The sequence below is a fragment of the Asterias amurensis genome, chromosome 2 (assembly GCF_032118995.1).
Source record: "Asterias amurensis chromosome 2, ASM3211899v1".
Taxonomy (NCBI): Eukaryota; Metazoa; Echinodermata; class Asteroidea; order Forcipulatida; family Asteriidae; genus Asterias; species Asterias amurensis.
The window spans coordinates 27,790,057-27,809,727 of NC_092649.1; the positions used below are offsets into that span (position 1 = coordinate 27,790,057).

Consider the following 19,671-nt stretch of genomic DNA (forward strand, 5'->3'; position numbering starts at 1 on the left):
CATAAATGGCCGACCACGCAATTTCGAGGCAAATGTGTGTGGATCATTGCATTCTACTTTTAAAACATTTTTCTAACCATATGCATTTTATAACAAACGGTTACAAACGCTTATCAAAGACCAACTCGACCGATCCAAGGCAACGTGTTCCTTTAAACAATACTCAACAGAAACAATAACATCAATTAATGTGGCAATAAGTTGAGGTGAAGTACCTTTTTAAGCAGGAGTCCAGGGTGCTTTGTTATATAGAAGGATAGTTTGATTAGTAACAAAGAATAAATAATTCATCCATTAAAAAGTCATAAATAATGAGAGTGAACTGTTTTATTTGAAATGTGGTAAAACGTCAATGAGGAATGAGGATGTGACACTCTATACCAAAAACCAGGCACTTCTCGAAACTGAGTTTGATTGCTCGTCAAATAAATGAGAAGATCTTTCAAATAACAATCAATTAGTAAATATTTACCAACATTGTAGAATTCGTGAGAAACCAAATCATATTGATAATTAGAAGTAATTGCGATAAGGTTTTTGGTCCATACAGCTGTGTATTGACGGCTCTAACGGTCCATGATGAACAGTGCCCTCTCTTGACATGAAAACTCACCCATAATGGAGACATCGTAGTCCACACGGAACGTGGCATCAGTGCTGCTCTGTTTGATGGTATTCAAGGCCTCCATGTGAGTCAAGTTGGAGAGGTTGATTCCATCTACTGACAGGATCCTGTCTCCTACCTTCAATGTGCCGTCCCTTGGGAAAGAAAGACAAGTTAAGTCCGAAATGCATCAATAAATATCTCAAAACTGTCAGTAGCTCTTGTAAAAGTAGTTCTCAGGTTTTGTTTGTTTGTTTGTTTTTTAAAACGATCTTCCCATCAAGGGAACTCAGCAAACTCCCACAGGGGGATAAAAGCCAAGCTGGCAACAGCCAATCTCTCTCAAACAAACATTGGTTTAATGTCTATGATTATGAATTGCACAAATCATGAAATTGTGATTCAGTAACTAGATGTCGGTACGACAATATTTATTCAAGTCATTGTGAAATTAGCAGTTAGCTGGGGGGTTCGAACCCACAACCTTGTGACTGCAAGTCCTGCAGTCTAACCACTTGACCACAGTGCTCTTAAGCTTAGTGCAAATATCTGTAAGAAGAGTCAAGTTTGCATTGCACTGCTATCGTCACACTGAGCTTCAAGCTAGCAAGCTTTGTGCTTTGGGAACCCAAGTAAGGTGAAGCCCAAAGAGGATGAGGTTACCCAACCTGTGTGGACATACTATGCAGGGACACTGGCTATGTGACAAAAGATGAAATATTATGTACACAAAAAGAGATCCGGGGACACTTCTCTTGTGACATCATACACTTGACATCGACGAAACATCTTATTATTTTCCTGACATAACCATTTTCCACAAATTCCCTTACCTGTCGGCCGGCCCTCCAGACCTGATGTGAGTGATCGTCAAAGGGCGTGTCTTACTAGGATTGGGATTGACTCCACCTCTTATCGTGAAACCATAGCTACCGTCCTCCTTAGCCAATCGTATCTCCACATTCTTGGAAGTGACTGTGACACCATTGTCTTGGACTATAAAAAAAAAATTAAAAAAGTTTTGTCATACAGGAAAAAGTGTGCCCAATGACATTGTAGTTTGTGGTGCTGCATGCTGCAGAGTTCTGTGATTTCTCCTGTTCATTGGGCCTTCAGCATTCTTAAACAATCTCAACTCCTTGGAAGTTTGCAGCACCCGCAGCCAAATTGGATCACAGGTAACTAATCATTCACATTAGCAATAAATAGGAAGTGTATTCTGCTCTACCAACCTGACTCCTACAACCTACATCTCCATGGACAAAGAAGGGGGTAACCCTGTTTCAGCCCCAGGAGTAGGTAGCAACATGCCCCTGGTGGCAGTTGATAGCCCAAATCAGTTAAGTGTAGCCCTTACCGTAAAGTGGCTGTCCGGCTTCGTGAATTGGGCAATATCTTATTTAAAAATATGTTATTTAAACCCCCATTGGTTTCCACTTTGGGGTAAACTTTTTGGGATATTTCTGTAGAATTTGTCCTTTCTTACAACACACCTGTTGGGGGGATTTCATATTCTATCTCCAATGACACTCGGTCCCCGGCATTCTTTAAGAGATTGATAACGTCTTCGTGTTTGAGCTTTGCCGTCTTGATACCGCTGACCGCCGTGATGAGGTCACCCATCTGTAAGAGGTCACTACGTTGGGCCACACCCCCAGTGCGCATATTTGTTGCCCGCGGGCGGCCATCTTTGTCAACACCACCTGTTCATAGGATAAAAAACAGAGAGAGAAACTGAAGGTGCTTCTTCATATATTTGGGGACCTCTCTTAAATATTTTTGTTTGTCATGTTAGCTATTACATGTACATGTAGGTCTACCACTTTTACTACCACAGCACAGGTCATTTTAGTCGGTAAGTAATTTGCTGAAAATATTTTCGATTGGATTTTTCTTTTTAGCGTAATTTTTTCTTTCTTGGCTTGGTTGGGAACATAATTGTGTAAAATGTAAAGTCTAGATTTTAATGTTTAAATCACATGAGCTATCAGGCTCCTGAACCCCAACTCTTAATAATTAATTCCTGAAAGGGTACAATTCTGCTTGGAAGAAACCGATCACCAGCCAAAATGCCATATAGTGCTAATTCCCTGCTAAATTTCGCCAAGTAGAAAACAAATGGCTACGCACCATTTCATAGAGCTTGCTCAAACAGAAGATATTGCTTGACAACCTTCTGTGCTACATCAAATAAATCAACAGGATACCGATCACAGATCATACATGTGACATGGTATTTTGGCCGGTAACCTTATTCTGATAAGCAATTTTTGTTTCTGCTTCAGGCCGTTTGATTTGCCTGGGCAGTTCTATGAAACTGGGCCTTGGTCATTGCCTCATTGCCATATGACGAATATTCCCTCCGACATTCCCTAATTGATTGCCCTTTACACAAGCAGGACGCTGGCCCTAATCCTTACCCACTGTAACAGTTTCATGAGACACACCTAAGTATAAACTGACATTTACATCATAATTTTAATCTCTGTAGTCCATGCAGTGGCCTTCTTGTGGTGATAACAGAACACATGAAAACATAAACAATCAATCAACACACTCAAAGGTTATCAACAAGAAATAACTCTTGGAGGATCCCCAAGAGACATTAAAACAAGACAATGATGTAATGAATGAGGCCTGACTACTACTAACCAGATAGTTCTGCACATAGAGCAAGGACCAGGGGCTTTTTCCCAAACTTGGCTTAAGCCGTCATAAACTTACTGCAGATGCGAATGCGATACAAATTTGACATCACAAATTTGCAAAACAAAAATTAGGGAAGTTGTGCTAAACTCCTGCGAAATATTTGCTGCAAAACCAAACATGTAACGTCGAAATTTGCTTCACATTCACATGCGTATTCGCAGGAAGAATGCACCGGCTTAAGGCTATGTCATAATTGGTGGCTACAGCTGCGGCTACGGCTGGTTTCATCATGCATTACAGTATTAGGACATCCTTAGCAACAGTCGTAGCCACTAATTCTGATACAGCCAAAGATTTGAAAAAGTACCCGTAATGGTTACCACGTGACCCCACGTGACCTTTCCATGTACATTATAACCTGTTTGCCTTCTGAGCTCATTCTTTACATATGGATACATACCCACGTTAGTCACGTCAGTCAACGTGGTTCACATGCAACTTCCTATAAATACTACATGTAGTCACTATAAATATCCAACATTTGTATCAATCGCAAAGGAAATGTGACTTTTCCTTTTCCTAAAGCAATTAGGGTAGGTGTGAGTGGGCGTGTGTGCGTACATAAAAGGTAGACGACGGTTAAATTCCATCTATCTAAATTATTTTTAATGTATATCATTCTGTAGTTTATTTGTTTTTCATAACGTGGTTGGTTGTTTTTTTCTGTTGAAACCATAAGTGGAATTAGTATCTATTTCGATGGTGTTTTTTCATATAAACCATTTTTCTATTGAAAATCAATATTATGTCAAAAATTCACATCAGTCTGTGGTTCACTTCTGTTTTTGTAGTGTGTTTTTTCTCTTATGAAACCTAAACTGGAAATGTTATACTATAAATTGAGTGGAGCACCAGCCACAACAATGCAAACTGTTTCTGCTAAGCGATACTATTCTGTGCTTAGCAAATGTTTGTGTCTACAGGCTTCATGAAATTGGACCATGTTTGCCATCCCAGCATAACTGCAACACTCAAAGAAATGACCAATAATGAAACCATTTTGGGTTATGCATCCCCAACTAAACTTTTCTGACATGACCTCCCTTTGCAAAGGCTGGGTCACGCCAAACTTGATTTCAACACGTCAATACCCAGCCTAGGCAAATTGTAAAGGCTTGGTCTGCCTGGAACAGTGGGCAGAAATGTCTATGTGACCACAGTTGCTTTTATATCTGTATGATGAGTTTGGTTTGCCTGTAAACAGGATGAACGCCGTGCTACAAACAGACTTGGTCTGTGCGCACATGATGTCCGACCACACCACGTCTAGCATGTCCAAAGTATGATTCAAGTACGAAAATTCTGTTGCAGTATGTCCTTCTCATTTTAGGTAACTCTAACCTTGTCTATTAAATACAGGACGGGATGGTCGCCCAAAAGTGTTGATCAGGCTCAAAGTTCTGAAGCACCATCCCGATCAAACCCGTCCGAGCCCGTCCCTGAGGTTCGTAAACAGACAGTAAAAAGTTGCTACTGTGTCCACTCCATTTGCACACTGTTTAAGCCCGTTTGGCTACATTTTTCAGAACGTAGTGAGAATTGAGTTCAGGGTGATTTGGCTATTACTTTCTCCACAATTCACGATATTTCAAACAGGAAATATTGTAACCCAACCGGAACTAATGAGCTCACTCTCTGGATTCAAACTAACAAAAGATATATCAGATTTATCAGAGAGTGACAGGAAGTTGGTTTCCTGAACAGTAAGCATTCAGGCCCTGAACTTAGAATAAGGGAGATTTTGAGGCAAATGTCCAGAAGGGACGCTTCTTGAGACTGATTTCTGTTGGCAGGGATAGATCAAGAAACAGTGATATGGTAATAGAGAAAGTCAAACCACATTGTGCAATGTGACTTTACATAATTTTGTTTATAGAGAGACGGCTTGAACTGATGTTACATGTGGTTAGAATCTGCCCATTAGCCTGCCATTTTTGGGGGTCAATTTAAAGACGATGCCTACCAAACCAACAAAGATATCGTCCAGGTCTGGAATGAAACAGAGGCCATAGAGATCATAGCCTCTGTCGCCCTGGACTTGGCCTTGGTGCCCCTTCAAAAGATTCCTAGGCTTTAACAATTTGGCAATGTGGCCACTGCAAAAGGAAAATGCCTTGCCCTCTTAAAGAAAGAAATTCCAGACCTGATCGCCTAGATGCGCACTGCACAGGGAAATAACCAACAAATCCTGGGTGAATGTACACCTACAAGCGAATTTCATCTCAAGACCACTTAACCTATGTCACCCGAGCCACTGAACCTGTAGTTTGCTGAAACTCACTCAAAGAAACACATGCAATGTTAGTTTTCTTGGGTTTTAAACCATTTGTTTACCTGACACCGTCAGCCCAAACCCAACTCCTGGTCTTTTCTCCAGCTCCACAATTGTGTAGGCTCTCAGCTCATCTGAAAAAGATCAAACCAAACTTGGTAATCAGCACTGACCATTAACAGTGGTCTCCTGGCAAAGTGGACCCACTGAAAACACCCTAGGAACAGTTGATTCTTCCGAAGTGGTTCTTACTGTGGTTGCTTCTGTATTAATATTTAAACCTTATAGATTAGTGGAAAAGTTGATGGATTTGGACCGGGATTTGAACCAATGACCTCCAGGTTAACGTCCCGGTGCTCTACCAACTGAGCTATCTGGCCCAACCATGCCAACAGCATGTTAGAGGTCTCCCGATTTTGTCAATATCTTTGTTCGGGTGCCAACCATGAACACAAAAATCTCCATAAAATGTTGTTCCTCTGGCTCTACCATGTCTAAAATGTCTTGTTTTAAAACCGGTTTAACCTTGAACGTACCTGGAATGCCTGATTGTGGCTGGCCACTCTGGCTGCCACTTTTGCTGGTCCTGTCATCGTCATCTACATGTAATAAAAAGAGAGAAAAAACAAATCTTTTTAGATACTCATTCTGTGCACACTCATATTTCCCTGGTAAACAGCTTTGCATGTTTTTATTATCATGGTTTTGGGATTGTAGTTCAGGATTAATCGCCCAGGAACATGCCAAATTTTAACAATGGCCAATTGTCGACTAAAGCCTAATCAAAAGCAAGTTATCACATTTAAAAAAAAGCAAGACAGTGATGTACCCCGTTGGACATGTTGGATTGGGTAACACACATAAAAGAACCAAGTGCACCCAATCTTCCAATGGCCCAGCACCTTTTGAACCATACATGGTATTTATGGTGTTACACAGATATATAGATAGGTCTCATACAAAACAGAGCTCCACATACCTTGCAGAAAAAAAAAACAATTCTGAGCGCTTTGATATACCCTATAGGGATGTGATAAAGTGCACTATAAGAATACAATATTATTTACTATCATTATTAAAAGCATGTGTTAGGTACCAGGCAACATCGGCCACCATTTTACAAATGGTACTTGGGCAAACTTGGCCAAAGTTGAAGATCATGGTACACAAGTCTGTGAAATGTCTAAACAATACAAATTGGCTAGGAGCCATGTGGGAGGCGAGTCACAAGTGGGATTAGCAGAGAGATCAGAACGGACTACGGACTGAGTCACTCAGCAAGTTGTGTATTGAGTAGAGTGATAAGCCTCTACATGTAATCATAGTAATCTACACTACATGGAAGATCATCCATTGTATCTCCATTATTAGCAATTACATCAAGTAATTCCCTCAATTGGAGTACAATGGAGGCCGGGGAGTCAGTCTTTCCCGTCTCAGTTTGTTGATTAATGTAAATGTATCGGCCTGGAACTTCATCTTGAAGAGGGAGACGCCATTTTCATTTTGAAAAGGGCATTTGCTTTGGAAAATCTTGATTAAAGTCTATGAGTAACTTTTGTTAAGTGGGCACCAAGGCCAAGACCAGGGCAACAGTCCAGGGCGACAGAGGGCATGGCCTCGGTTAGCTACATGTACTTGTAATTCCAGGCCTAGATGTACATTAACCAACAGGCTACTCCTTTCATTGGAATAAATTAGACAAAATATTTATGACATAAAATGTACAAATGTACCATCCTAAAAATCAATGAGAAGTATGCTAGAACATTTTTTCTAAACAACAATGAACAATGATGCACATGTATGTAAACAGGAAATGTTCACTTTTTTCCATTTTCACTATCCACACTATGGAAATGAAATAAAAGTGTGTAAAATTTAAATATTGATATCAAATGGTCTTCAGTCTGCTGCTTATTGAGTGAATCATATGGACAACAATCGCTTCATTTTGGTGAAAAAAAATGACAAAAGCGAGACGACGTCTCAAGATGTCTGAAATCATGCCACTAGCATTAAATCCAGATGGACAAAGTTAGAAAAACCACATGTATCTAAAATAATCTGTACAAACTGAAGAATTATAAGAAAAAACAGCCACAGTGTGTATGGTAAGTGATATGTTGCCGGTTACATCTGTATCTGATGTACAAGATTTACTAAGCCTCTAGTAGGCCTATGTATAGCAAAATTATCCTAGTGTACATGTACAAGAAGTGACACCTTTTCCAGATCTCTGTATCCTGATTTACAATCCCAATTACACTTCATTCTGACTTACCAGATTTGCTATCACTCCTCGAACGAGAAAAACATAGAGTCATCTTATTGGACTCCAAGACACCAACTCCCATTCTAAAACTTCTTAAATAATTCATTTTTCAACCCTAAAGAAACACTTTCTCTCCAATAACAGGACTCACTTGCAATGACTGCACTTTCCAAAATGGCCGCCTACCAGACAAGAAATATCAGACAGTCTCAAGACCAACTTCAGGAGATTTCAATGAAATTTTAAGTGGGTGCGTAGAACCAAAAGTAAAAGGTGAACATCAATGACACATTTTGGGGATTTCTTCAAAATGTTTTTCCTATCCACTAAGTACCCCCTCCCCCTCATCTTCAACCACATCATTTCACATTGGTTACAGTGTATAATTTATGCATTCATTTCTGAAACTTATTGCAGTTATTTTTCTCATTGAATCATCCCCCCCCCCCCAATTCGTCAGCACCCCCTTGGATTTTTTTGGAACATTCTCAAGCCTCTCAAGGGGCTAAAAAGTTGACAGGATCGCTACCATAATAAGTTATGACAGGGACTGTACAGGAAACTTTCTATTACTTCACCTGGATGGATGCTGTACATCATTAATTAAGGGAAAATGACCATGCAGCCTTTTGCGTTACTTCAGGTCATATTACTGGTGACCCATCAAACATTGGTAAGCAGCATTTTTGAGCTAAGCAGTTCTATAAAACAAGGGCCTCAGTGTAGTGAATAATAATCATTATTATGTGAAGGGCCAATTTCATGGCTCTGAATCACCACCTATGAAAGCAGGGAGTTCTGCGCTTATGTCATGTATGTCACAATTTTGGCTTGTGCGCATACGTACTCCTTATAACTAGGCATTCTTCGCTTACACAGCCAGCGCACAAAATTTGCGCTTGCCCTGTAAGCAAAGAATGGTGATCGTAAGCACAAAAATCGATGCTAAGCAGAGCCATAAAATTAGGCCTTGATGTGATAAAAGTTGATATGCCACTAAATAATCTTAATCGTCGTAAATGGTTCTGGAAGTAAATTCTGGAAAATTTCCACCAAATTAACCGTATGAAAAAGCGAGTCTAATACAGTCACTTGTGATGAGCTAAAGAGAGCACAATTTCCCACTGAACCCATTTCTGGGATCGTTCACAATACCCACTCTAGATTCACCACAAATGGTTTCCCCAATGCCCGAACAGAGAATAAAAGGATTTGTGTTAAGAAGGGAACCCGGGCACTTATTCCAATCTTTACAATTTCTTTCCTTCCACTGTGACCTCTCATTCAAGCTTCAAACACCACTCTGAAAAGCCTTTAGGGTCAACCAGTGTACCCCATTCACACTCTTTTCTTAAAGAAGTATTTTTTTCAAGGTAACAGTTAAAAGTGTTAATGGTACACAGGGAACTATTTCGTCCAGCAATTTTGCATCGCACAACATTTAGACTTATTTTGTGCACACTGAACAGAATGCAATAGTGAGAACCAAATCGTGAATCGATTTTGAGTAGAAACTGATATTTGTATAGCATTGATATGCTACAAAAGTGAAACTGTTCACTGGAAACTGTAGGCCTACATAAGAACACTATTTCACAGGATACAAAATAAAGTACATTTCAAGGCTAGTATACAAATATTGACTGCTTCGAGTGCTATGGTTAAAACTGTGACTCCCGAGGTGATCCCCGGAGCGTTCTATTTTCCCGAGACGTTTCCCGAGGCGAAGCCTCGGGAAAATAGAACGCTCCGGGGATCACCGAGGGAGTCATAGTTTTTAACCATTGCACGAGTAAAAGCAGTCAATATTTGTTTTATAACACCCCAAACATTTCTAAATACTGTACTATTATTATTAAGTTACAGACCTGAATGCTACAATCCAGGGACGACGCGAATACAGATTGCAAACACTTTTACTTACTGTGTTGCATGTAGTGTCGTGCAATCCGAAATGGTTACAGACTATTAATTTATCATCCTCGTACACGCAACGGACGTCTGGGTACTGCACGCCGTGTGCTAGTCTGTCGGACTAGCGCACGGCGCCGTGTGCTAGTCTTCGGACTAGCGCATGGCAAACCGACGCACTATCACACGACCGTCGGCTAGCAAAACTAAGACATGTCATGTGACGCCCTCTAAACCAATGAGCAGGCAAAATACTTGCAAGGGGTGTTATAATAGTGACTAGTACCACACTAACTGCCTGTGGATTATTTTCCACAGGAATCTACAAAGCCCTGGGAATATGCATTGCTTACCATACACTGGTTTAGCAATTTAGACCCTTTCACACCACAGCAATTTAGCAGGGGTCCTTTGCTTAATTCAAAAATGCATCTCGTGTGAAAGGATAGCAATTTTTAAACAGTCTAATAAAGAACAACAAATTTGAGAAGATTTCACGAGGGACCTTGGACAGTCTAGAGGTTGTTTCTTTTCACACATAGTGGAATTTTGTATACTAACTTTGCCCCTGGAACCCCCACAGAAACACAACCAAATACCCATCCCAGGCCTGTATGCTTTGTTTTTGAAAGGGCGAGGGCTAAGCTTGGGCGATATCGATTTATTTTATTCACGATATATCGCCGACAATATATCACGATATTCGATATAATCGCGATTAATTAAATTTGACATCATCAGTCTTCAAACTCCAAGTGAAAGTTGTAGAAGAGACAGTCATAGCATAAGAGAGGTGTTCTATTCTTCTGGTTTTACTCCAAACCTATGGGGTGCAAGATGTCTCAGCTAGCAAATACATCGCGATATTGCGATATTTAATCGATATCGCGATATATCGCGATATATCGATATTTCGATTAAAACCAAATCCATTCGATATCGAAATCGTTTCTCAATTAATATCGCAATATTCGATAATATCGTGATATCGCCCAAGCTTAGCGAGGGCACCAAGGCATTTTCTCCTTGGTAGAGGGCCCCCTATAAGGAAATTGTAAACTTCTACTGGAGCATTTCAAGGGTACAAAGGCATTAACCAGGGAGCATGGAAGCAATCCCCTTCGTTGCCTCCATGAAGAATCAGGCCTAATGTATTTCCTAAATAAGTTATGTACAGTATTTCACAGAAACACACCATTACACCATAGAGGTTGGCGGAAGTTTTCTTCCTCCATGATTATACCATGGAGTACCCACCCCATCCCAACCCCCACCATCCCATGGGAAAAATCGTAAGTGTCACAGTGTGTGTTCATAGATTGTCCATGGAGGTAGACCTCCATGATTGTACCATAGCTAGAGGACCTGCTTGTACTTTTAAATGGAGAATGGACCCTTGTTAAATGGATCCACATCAATCACCAGGACAGAGGGCAAGCATTTGACCTCATTAGGTCAAATCTTAGGGTCACGCACCCCCCCCCCTATGGATGGGGATAATAACATTAAATGGCCCTAGTGTTTGGCCTAAACCAGGGAGGTTTTACATCAAGGTGCCATTACAATTGGAAGGTGAAAATGAAAGCATTTCAGATGATTTATTGAGAGGGTAATGCAGTACGGACAATTTCAAATCAGTATGTATCACATCTAATGTATACCAGGAAGGGCTGTGGCATTTTGTGGAAGTGTGTGAAAGTTTTAGCCTGGAATTTCATCTTCGAGAGGGCAAGGCCGTTTTCTTTTTGCAAAGGGCACTTCCATTTGAAGATCTAAAAGTATGTGAGACTTCTGAAGGGGCACCAAGGCCAAGACAAGAGCAACAGAGGCTATCTGTGATGTTTACTAATTCCACTCCAGGCCTGGTACACAAATTGTAGTACTGCAGCCGATTTCACGAAACGCTAGGATTAATCCTATCTCGAGTTAGGATGAGTAACCCGTCCTAACTTAGGATGGGTTCTATGCGTCCTACGTATTAGGATACGGAACTTTACTCGTCCTAAGTCCTAAGATTAATCCTAAGTGAGGAAGAGTTTGGTGAAATCGACGGCAGGCCTGGTATACAAATTGTACATTGTTGTACAATATTGTGTACAGTGTACGGTGTAGCCAAATATTTAGAGAGCTTTGTGTATTTTGTTAACAATGTGCAGCTAAGTACGCCAATGTACTAAGCACAGTATACCTCCAGATAAGGAATTTCCAGAAGAATTTATTGCATCATCTTTCATTTTGACAAGTGATAAGATTTATGTAGATCTAAACAATTTTGTCAACAGCCTTTGGTGAAAAATACTCAGCTTTCTTGCATTACGGATAGAACTTGCCAGTCCATTGCCTACACAACAAGCTTCTGTGCTGGATAACTTTCCGTATGGCGCCACCACTTTTTCAGTTTTACTCATTTTTACAAAAAGGGATATCTCATTGAGGTAAATTAGATACTATATTATTTCATATCGAATGAAACGGAAACTTTTCCTCTGTGCTTTATATGACATCATGTGGTTAATCTTTCAATCTCAAATTCAACAAATTTGTTCTTTCAAAAGTAACAGAGCTTCAAGTGCCTGTTCACATTCATTACAAAGATTGAAAGAGATCAAAATTCAAAATGAGCTTCCACTTTCAAAAGCGTCATTAGAAATCAGGTTTCTCCTCTGTTTGGATTCGAACCAAAACAACGGTGTTAAAACAATAAACTGTTTGCGAAACCATCTTTGTGTTTCAGGAAAATAGGACACACTATCTCTTGATGGCTTTCCAAAATCATAACAGAATCACAGAATTCAAGGCCAAACTGCAGTTGGTTCTGTTCAGAAAGTGTGTAAGGTAGAGTCATTGTTAGATCACAAAACAGAAGTGGGAGTCTCCAGAATCTAACCAAAACACTTCCTTTTGTCTACCGGAAAAAGAAAGGTTAGGAAAACATCATTTGTGGTTGGTTTCTTTTTTGAATCATCTACTAACATGTTTTGTGGAATCGATTCTTCTAGGGTGTTGAATGAAAAGTGTATTTTATATCAAACAAAAATAAAAGGTTCAACTCGAAATGAGGACTAACGAATGGTTTGTTTTCCCATAGAATTGTGTGTCCAGCCAGGTTGAAATAATGTATACTGAGAGAAATGATGTAGTTTTAACTTAATCATAAGTGTTGGAAATGATGGGGGAAAAAACATTTTTTTGTCTATGGTGGTCTACAATTCAATATTACTCGCTAAACACCATTTCAGTTCCTAAATGCAAGAGTTCTGGTCACGCAATGAAATGCTTACTTGAATTTTCTTTTTAAAATTATTATCATCAGTCGGCTGCACAGCAGGCAGACACAAGCTTTTCCCAATTCTCTCCTGTCTTGTGCTGTTGTCCGAATCTCAATATACAGTATATTATTAATTGCATTTTAGCTACCACTACCTCAAGAGGAACATTAAAAAGAGGGAAGAAAAGTCCAACATCCATTTCAAAAATATTTAAATACGTGGCAGTGGGATATTTAAATTTTTCCAAAAGTAATATCTTGTTCACCTAAATGTTTTGGTAATAACAAGAGAAAAAAATGGAGATCGTGTTAATTAAAGGCAAGATATTTGGTCCTTGGAAAAAAGTAGGAAAATGTTATCAAGTATAGGGGCTGACCTACATGTACACATGGTGTAGGCATGAACAAACTTTTCAGGCCATTTTAATTACAATTTTCCTGATTTTTCTCGGGGCAAAACAAATCGAAAAAAAATAGACTATGGAAAAAATCATGCCTGGGATAATTTTCCGCACGTCGCCACCAATTTCTCCGCCCTTAATTAACTCCAAAACCACTGAATTTCTTTCTTCTGTGAAGAAGGGTTACCGCATATATACATCCAGAAGAAATTTTTTTTAAAAATTACGTAACAGTTTGTAAACAATGGTCAAAATTAGCATCTTAGGTGAATCACTTCAGTATAAATACACAGCTCCAACTTTTCACATCCTACCTCGAAGTTGATGTTCCCAAAATTGTTCCACGAAATCCAACGAGGCAGCATAGTGGAGACTGTCCAGCTCACGCGCCTCTTGTTTCTTAGTGGTCTTGCTTTGTTTATGACCCATTCATATACACCAACATCCAACAACGTATACAGATACGACAAAATTCCAGAGTGTAAAATCCAGGATCCTTGATGACAAATCAATTAGCTGAAAAATCCATTGCAAAGGTGCCTCCAGTTGACAGTAACACTGAACAACAATGGCCGATAATTTATGATTTTATCCAGCACAAAACAAAAGCGATCATGTTTTGTTCACAATGATGAGAAAAATTCCTGCCATGAAAACTAAAACTCTGTTTGAGTGTTGACACATTGTCTTTCAGGAATATGCAAGTTGTAGCAATACATGCCAAAAATCTCCAAACTAGCAGTACTTCACTTCACAGAATTGCTTCAGAAATAAAAGACTTGCTTCACTTCACTGTTGCCATCACAGCTCCTTACAGTGTGTGAAACTTAACATCAGATTTACCATGCAGCTATTTAAATTTCCTTTGAGCAAAAACACCTTACAAAGTGCACAAGTTTCCAAAAGCCAAGAACTACAATCAGCAGTTGCAAGAAATCTCAGCCCATGCTGGTAGAATGAATTCCTTGACTTCTTTACATTACACCATTGAATTGAATACACACACCCCTAGACCCCAAAACCCTATTGACTCTCTACACAAAATCTACATATGAATGGATTGGCTTAAATCCTCCTTAAAGACTCCCCCAAGAAAATCTAGAAATTCTTCCATCATCACCTAATCCCTAATCTCTACATGGGACAACTGACAGCCCCCCCCCCCCCACCACACTTTAAATCCTCAATTACTAATCTGGATTACACCCATTGACTTTGTGATTATCTGGGATGCAATCCAAGGGTTGCCAAAATTCATATTTTTTTTTAAATTGTATCTTGCATTTTGTTAAAAAAAATATATATTGATACCTCACCGTGCAATGCCTCAAATCATACGTGCATTTTGTTAGTTCTCATTTTCAAGAGATTACATTAAAATAAAACTTAGGATCTCTTTGAAAAACAGGTCTTGTCAATCAAAATAAACAAACCTACATCTTGTTTATTATCAAAAAGAGGAGGATGAGGTCTTTTCAATATAATTAAAGTTCAACTAGACTTTCTAACTCAGCAGAGCCCATAAATTGGGATAAATGCCAAGGAGCAAAGATAAGTGTCTTGCTCAAGGACAAAATTCCCAGGACAAGAAATTCAAACCCACATTAAAATGACTCAGCCAAAAGAACTTAAAATTGGTGTACACTAGACTGCTCAACAATGACTTGCAACTTCGCAGTGCTAACACAAATTCATTTTTAAGTTGTTCGATACTTCTTGTACTTCAGGCCGGATACTTCAAAGAGGCAACGAAGGTGATTGCCTCCATGCCCCCTGGTCATTGCCTTGGTGCCCTTGAATATGCTCTTTTAAAAGTATAAATTTACAATTTCCGCATGTTGACCCCTTGCACGCGCGTCACACGCGACGACTGATGCCACGCTCACCATGTTGGTGGGCAGTTAGGTTTACGTGTATTAACGCCGCATCGCCTAAAATGTGCACTTCACTGCATAACGCACAGAATAGAGTTATATAAAAGCGCACAGTGAAATTGCCCACCAGTATGGCGCATTCAAGATTTTTCTGATGATGACGTCAGGTGAAATGGGTCAATATGGTGCCCTTTACTAAGGAGAACATGTCTTGGTGCCCTTTATCCTTTTAAAAATGAAGCATACAGGCCTGCCATTTATTGTACTTTAACTTCATGGAGGCAACAGAGGCAGTCACCTCCATACCCCTGGTCATTGCCTTAATGCCGTTTATGATGTTTTTTTGAAGAACAAATCTATTCATAAATAGAGGGTCTACACTGTGAACTGCAGCACTCTACAAAAGAAAACTGACGCGCTTTTTTACAAGAACAAAGTATCAGGCTACGTTGTATTTATAGCAGCAGCTGTTTAGAATATTGGGTCAAAATACACTTCTTATAAACATGTGTGGAGTGTAACAACTAGAATGCAATTGTTACATGTATTGAACGGGTAAACAGGATGTACGTACAAGATGCAGGCTACATTTTGATAATCTGGATTATCCATCATGTCTTGTCAGAGAGCTAGATTACATGGACATTACAGATCAAAGGATCACGGAAATTCAAAAATACACATATGCAAGGTTTTTACACAGTAGATTTGCCAACATTTTGAAAGAAAAGACATAGAACTGCTTCACTCCTTTGATTTGTTTACTAGAATCCTTCCTTCCTCACCCTCAATGGAAACTCAACACAAAAACTGTCAGTGTCAGACTCTGATAGAAATGGTGGTATGCCTTATCCCATAGAGAAAGTCTCACTGCTCATCCAATGACACATGCACAATCAGTTTACTTGTGTTTCATACAAAATATGTCGGTTTGATATTTTTTTAAGGTTGGGGCAGCAATCCTTGCTCTTAAGTTGTTGGTATTTGTAGCACACCGGGCTAGTAGACTGTGCATTTTATTTGCCCTAATAATTAATAAAGTTATCTATAATAGCTCTGATTTTCAATGTATTTGGCAAAAAAAGACATAGTCATAAAATTACATTCATGAACTCAAAATTCATTGCCACACTTTTTAAAATTTACCATTGAAGTAGAAAGACAAATTGAGCAATTTAAATAAGTAGGTTGCAAGGTTTTTAGTAGACCACAGGGCAAAATGAGCAGTGGCTTATAAATACACATTTAAATTAGTTAGGGGACTAAGGCAATGACCGGGGGGCATGGAGGCAATTGCCTCCGCTGCCTCCGTGAAGTATCAGGCCTGGGCTAGTGTGTTGCACTGTTAGTGTTAAGGGTGAGCCCTGTGGTGGAAGGGAATGGAGGTAGAGGTAGAAGGTTCTATCAAATACCTTTTTTTTTTATAGTTATAAAGAATTGTTTCACTTCAAGTGCATTTAGTTTCCTAAAATCCCTTTTCATTCTTGACTCTTGAACATTTTTGTTTTGTCGAAAAGTACACGACTGTTGTAACCTATAGCAAACTATAATGTTAATAGGGTGACTGTTGGGACCTTCAATATTTTGGGGTATTGGATTTTATATTTGGTCATTGTTGTGTACTGAAAACTATAAACACCTAAATATTCATACTTAAATAGCAATTTCGTTCGGGGTCCTTAACTTGTCCCTGTCATCTTGGGAAAAGTTTTCGTATGACGCCACCACTTTTTCATTGGATATGAAATAATATATTATCTTATTTACCTCAAAAAGAAAGATATCCCTTTTTGTAAAAATTAGTGAAAAAGTGGTGGCGCCATACGGAAACTTTTCCTCATCTTGTCTTGTTCTACCTCCATCGGATTTGATTTAGTCCAAGTAACTGAATACTTGAACCAGCAATGCTTTGAATTACATCATCCATAAACAGGGCTCGAATTTGACATTGAACCTCCCGAGGCCAGTGATTCTAGCCCCAGGCCAATATCAGTAAACTAATGACCTGACAAGTTAGGTGGTCTTTTGTTTTTCAATTGAATAATTAATAATTCCCCTAAGTATCAAAATAATTCTAACCCCATCACAAATGACTGAGATTTCTTCTCAGTAGCTATATACATAGCATCAACACTATCAGGTCTACGCCACCATTAAGAAAAAGTGGAGAACTGTTTTGTATGATTATATGTTTTGACGAGTGTGCACTGTATTGTAGGAAAATAGAATAGTAAAGGGTTTTTTAAGGGGCAAGTTCAATTCTAAAAATAACCAAAAAGTTCTTACCGTCGGTTGACGACGAACGAAGACAAGACGGTCTCCACCCCGGCATGGCTTTCTTCCCAGCTCGTTGTTGCCAGCTAATGTTAGCTTCGTAGACCGCTCACTATCTATCAAGCTTTAGAATCTCTTTTCAAGTATTTTTTTTAAAGAACTTCTACTAGTTCCAGAATGTGTCAACACTCACTTCTTGTGTGTGGAGTTCGTAGCTAAACACTTTTGACATGCCAGTTTTGAGCGCCTACACCGGAAGTCGTCTGCTGCGCCTGGTGGTGCTTTGTCAAAAGAGGGCGCTATGTAAGTTTAGTGGTGAACAACCAAGGCAAAATTATATTGTCATGGCTCCGCCGCCGACAGGGGTGTTGTGGGTGGTAGGGAGGGGTGCACACCACACCATGTCCCCTTATCGAGCGCCAACCGCTTGTAAATGACCCTAAACTGTTTGTTTACCGTTTTTTTCAATAAGATTTTAACTTTCAAATGCCTTTTGTTTATTTATTTAGGCATGTATTTATATATATATTTTGTATATAAACAAAAATTACAATTATTTTATTGGGGTATTTGATGTTGTTGTTTTTTTCTTTGTATGGGGGGGGGGGGGGGGTCGGTGAACCTTTCATAAACCTGGTAAAAAGTTACTTCCTAAGAATCTTTTCCTTGAACTTAACTGTGACTTCGGTTTTATTGGACAGGCTCACGCCTCCCAGGCCCGGGGTCATTCGGGCCCCCGGCCCTCAATATTGACAGCCTTTAAACAAGACACAATGTTACTCAATATTGTCATTTTTTTGCGCTTTATTTACTTTGTGCCCCCCCCCCCCCCCCCGGGCTGGATGTATCTTAAGTTTCCATAATACATGTTTTAACGTATTTAACTCGTACCGACATTGGAGCAAGGGGATATTTTGGGTACGTGCAAGTAGTTTGCCGAAATCGGGCGTGAAGGAAAACTTACACAATAGTCAATCGCTTTATGCAAATCATTCGAGAATTAGCAAATTTTGGAGCAAAGATCTGTATGAAGTTAATCATTATTTTAAAAGGTTTGCTTCATCTTCACGTCCGATTTCCACCCATGACTCTTCAACTTTACGTACCCAAAAAACCTCCTTGCTAAATTTATGTTACCGGTCAAATGTTTTACAGCAAAAGTAATACTACAGATTGAACTTGACGAACATCCAGCTCCGGGGGCCACAAAGAACAGAGTGGCTCCGCTCAAGACATATACACAAAACGTCTAAGATAAATTGGTACTAATGAAAAGCGATGGAATAAATATCTCTCCTTTACGCCTTCTGTGCTTCATTGTTGATACCGCCTGACAAAAAGGGTTGATTAAGGGGGGGGGGGGGGAAATAATGAAGAATAACACTTGTTGACACACTGCGAGCGCATTGTTGACAACTTTACTAAACTACTGTAAAGGGCTTCCATTCCACTCAGCAGGGCATCTATGCATGTAATTTTTCCAAATTAAATTATTTCAAATTTAAAGGCAAGTTTACCGTTGGTTTTGTGAACCGTTCGATTGCTTTAATCCTACATGAATGTAGGTTATAGGATACAATAAAGTTAACAAATTTCTGAGATATCAATAAAAACAAACTTACACTTATATTTTCACTTTCACTAAAACTCACCCCATGTATGGTATATGAATTATTTACATTGGTCAACGGCCAAAGTCCCCAGCGCCTTGGCTTAAAGGCACTGGGCACTACGGGTAATTACTTAAAATAATTGTTAGCATAAAACCTTACTTGGTAATGAGTAATGGGGAGAGGTTGGTAGTATCAAACATTGTGAGATCGGCGCCCTCTGAAGTAATGAAGTTTTCGTAAAGGAAGTAATTTCGAGACCTCAGATTAGAATCTGAGGTCTAGAAAACAAGCATCTGAAAGCACACAACTTTACGTGACAAGGATGTTGTTTTTTTCTTTCACTAGTATTATCTCGCAACTTCGACGACCGATTGAGCTCAAACTTTCACAGGTTTGTTATTTTATGCATGTGTTGAGATACACCAAGTGAGGAGACTGGTCTTTGACAATTACCAATCGTGTCCAGGTCT

The 19,671-nt window shown here is 39.4% G+C and overlaps 1 protein-coding gene across 2 annotated transcripts in view; it reads right to left on the bottom strand.

The window, feature by feature from the left end:
- LOC139954534 (glutamate receptor-interacting protein 1-like) overlaps positions 1–17,826 on the bottom strand; it is a 40,592-nt gene extending 22,766 nt beyond the window's left edge. Inside the window, exons 1-6 of one of the 2 annotated variants that reach the window (XM_071954378.1) lie at positions 17,601–17,826; positions 6,122–6,184; positions 5,648–5,719; positions 2,098–2,307; positions 1,438–1,600; positions 614–759 (exon numbers count right to left, since the gene is read on the bottom strand). In XM_071954378.1, coding sequence (XP_071810479.1) covers positions 614–759; positions 1,438–1,600; positions 2,098–2,307; positions 5,648–5,719; positions 6,122–6,184; positions 17,601–17,646 — 700 coding nt within the window. In that variant the 5' untranslated portion in view covers positions 17,647–17,826. Of the gene's footprint in view, positions 1–613; positions 760–1,437; positions 1,601–2,097; positions 2,308–5,647; positions 5,720–6,121; positions 6,185–13,754; positions 14,377–17,600 lie in introns of those variants that run through there. The other variant, XM_071954377.1, reaches the window with a different exon arrangement.
- Positions 17,827–19,671: the final 1,845 nt, after the last annotated feature.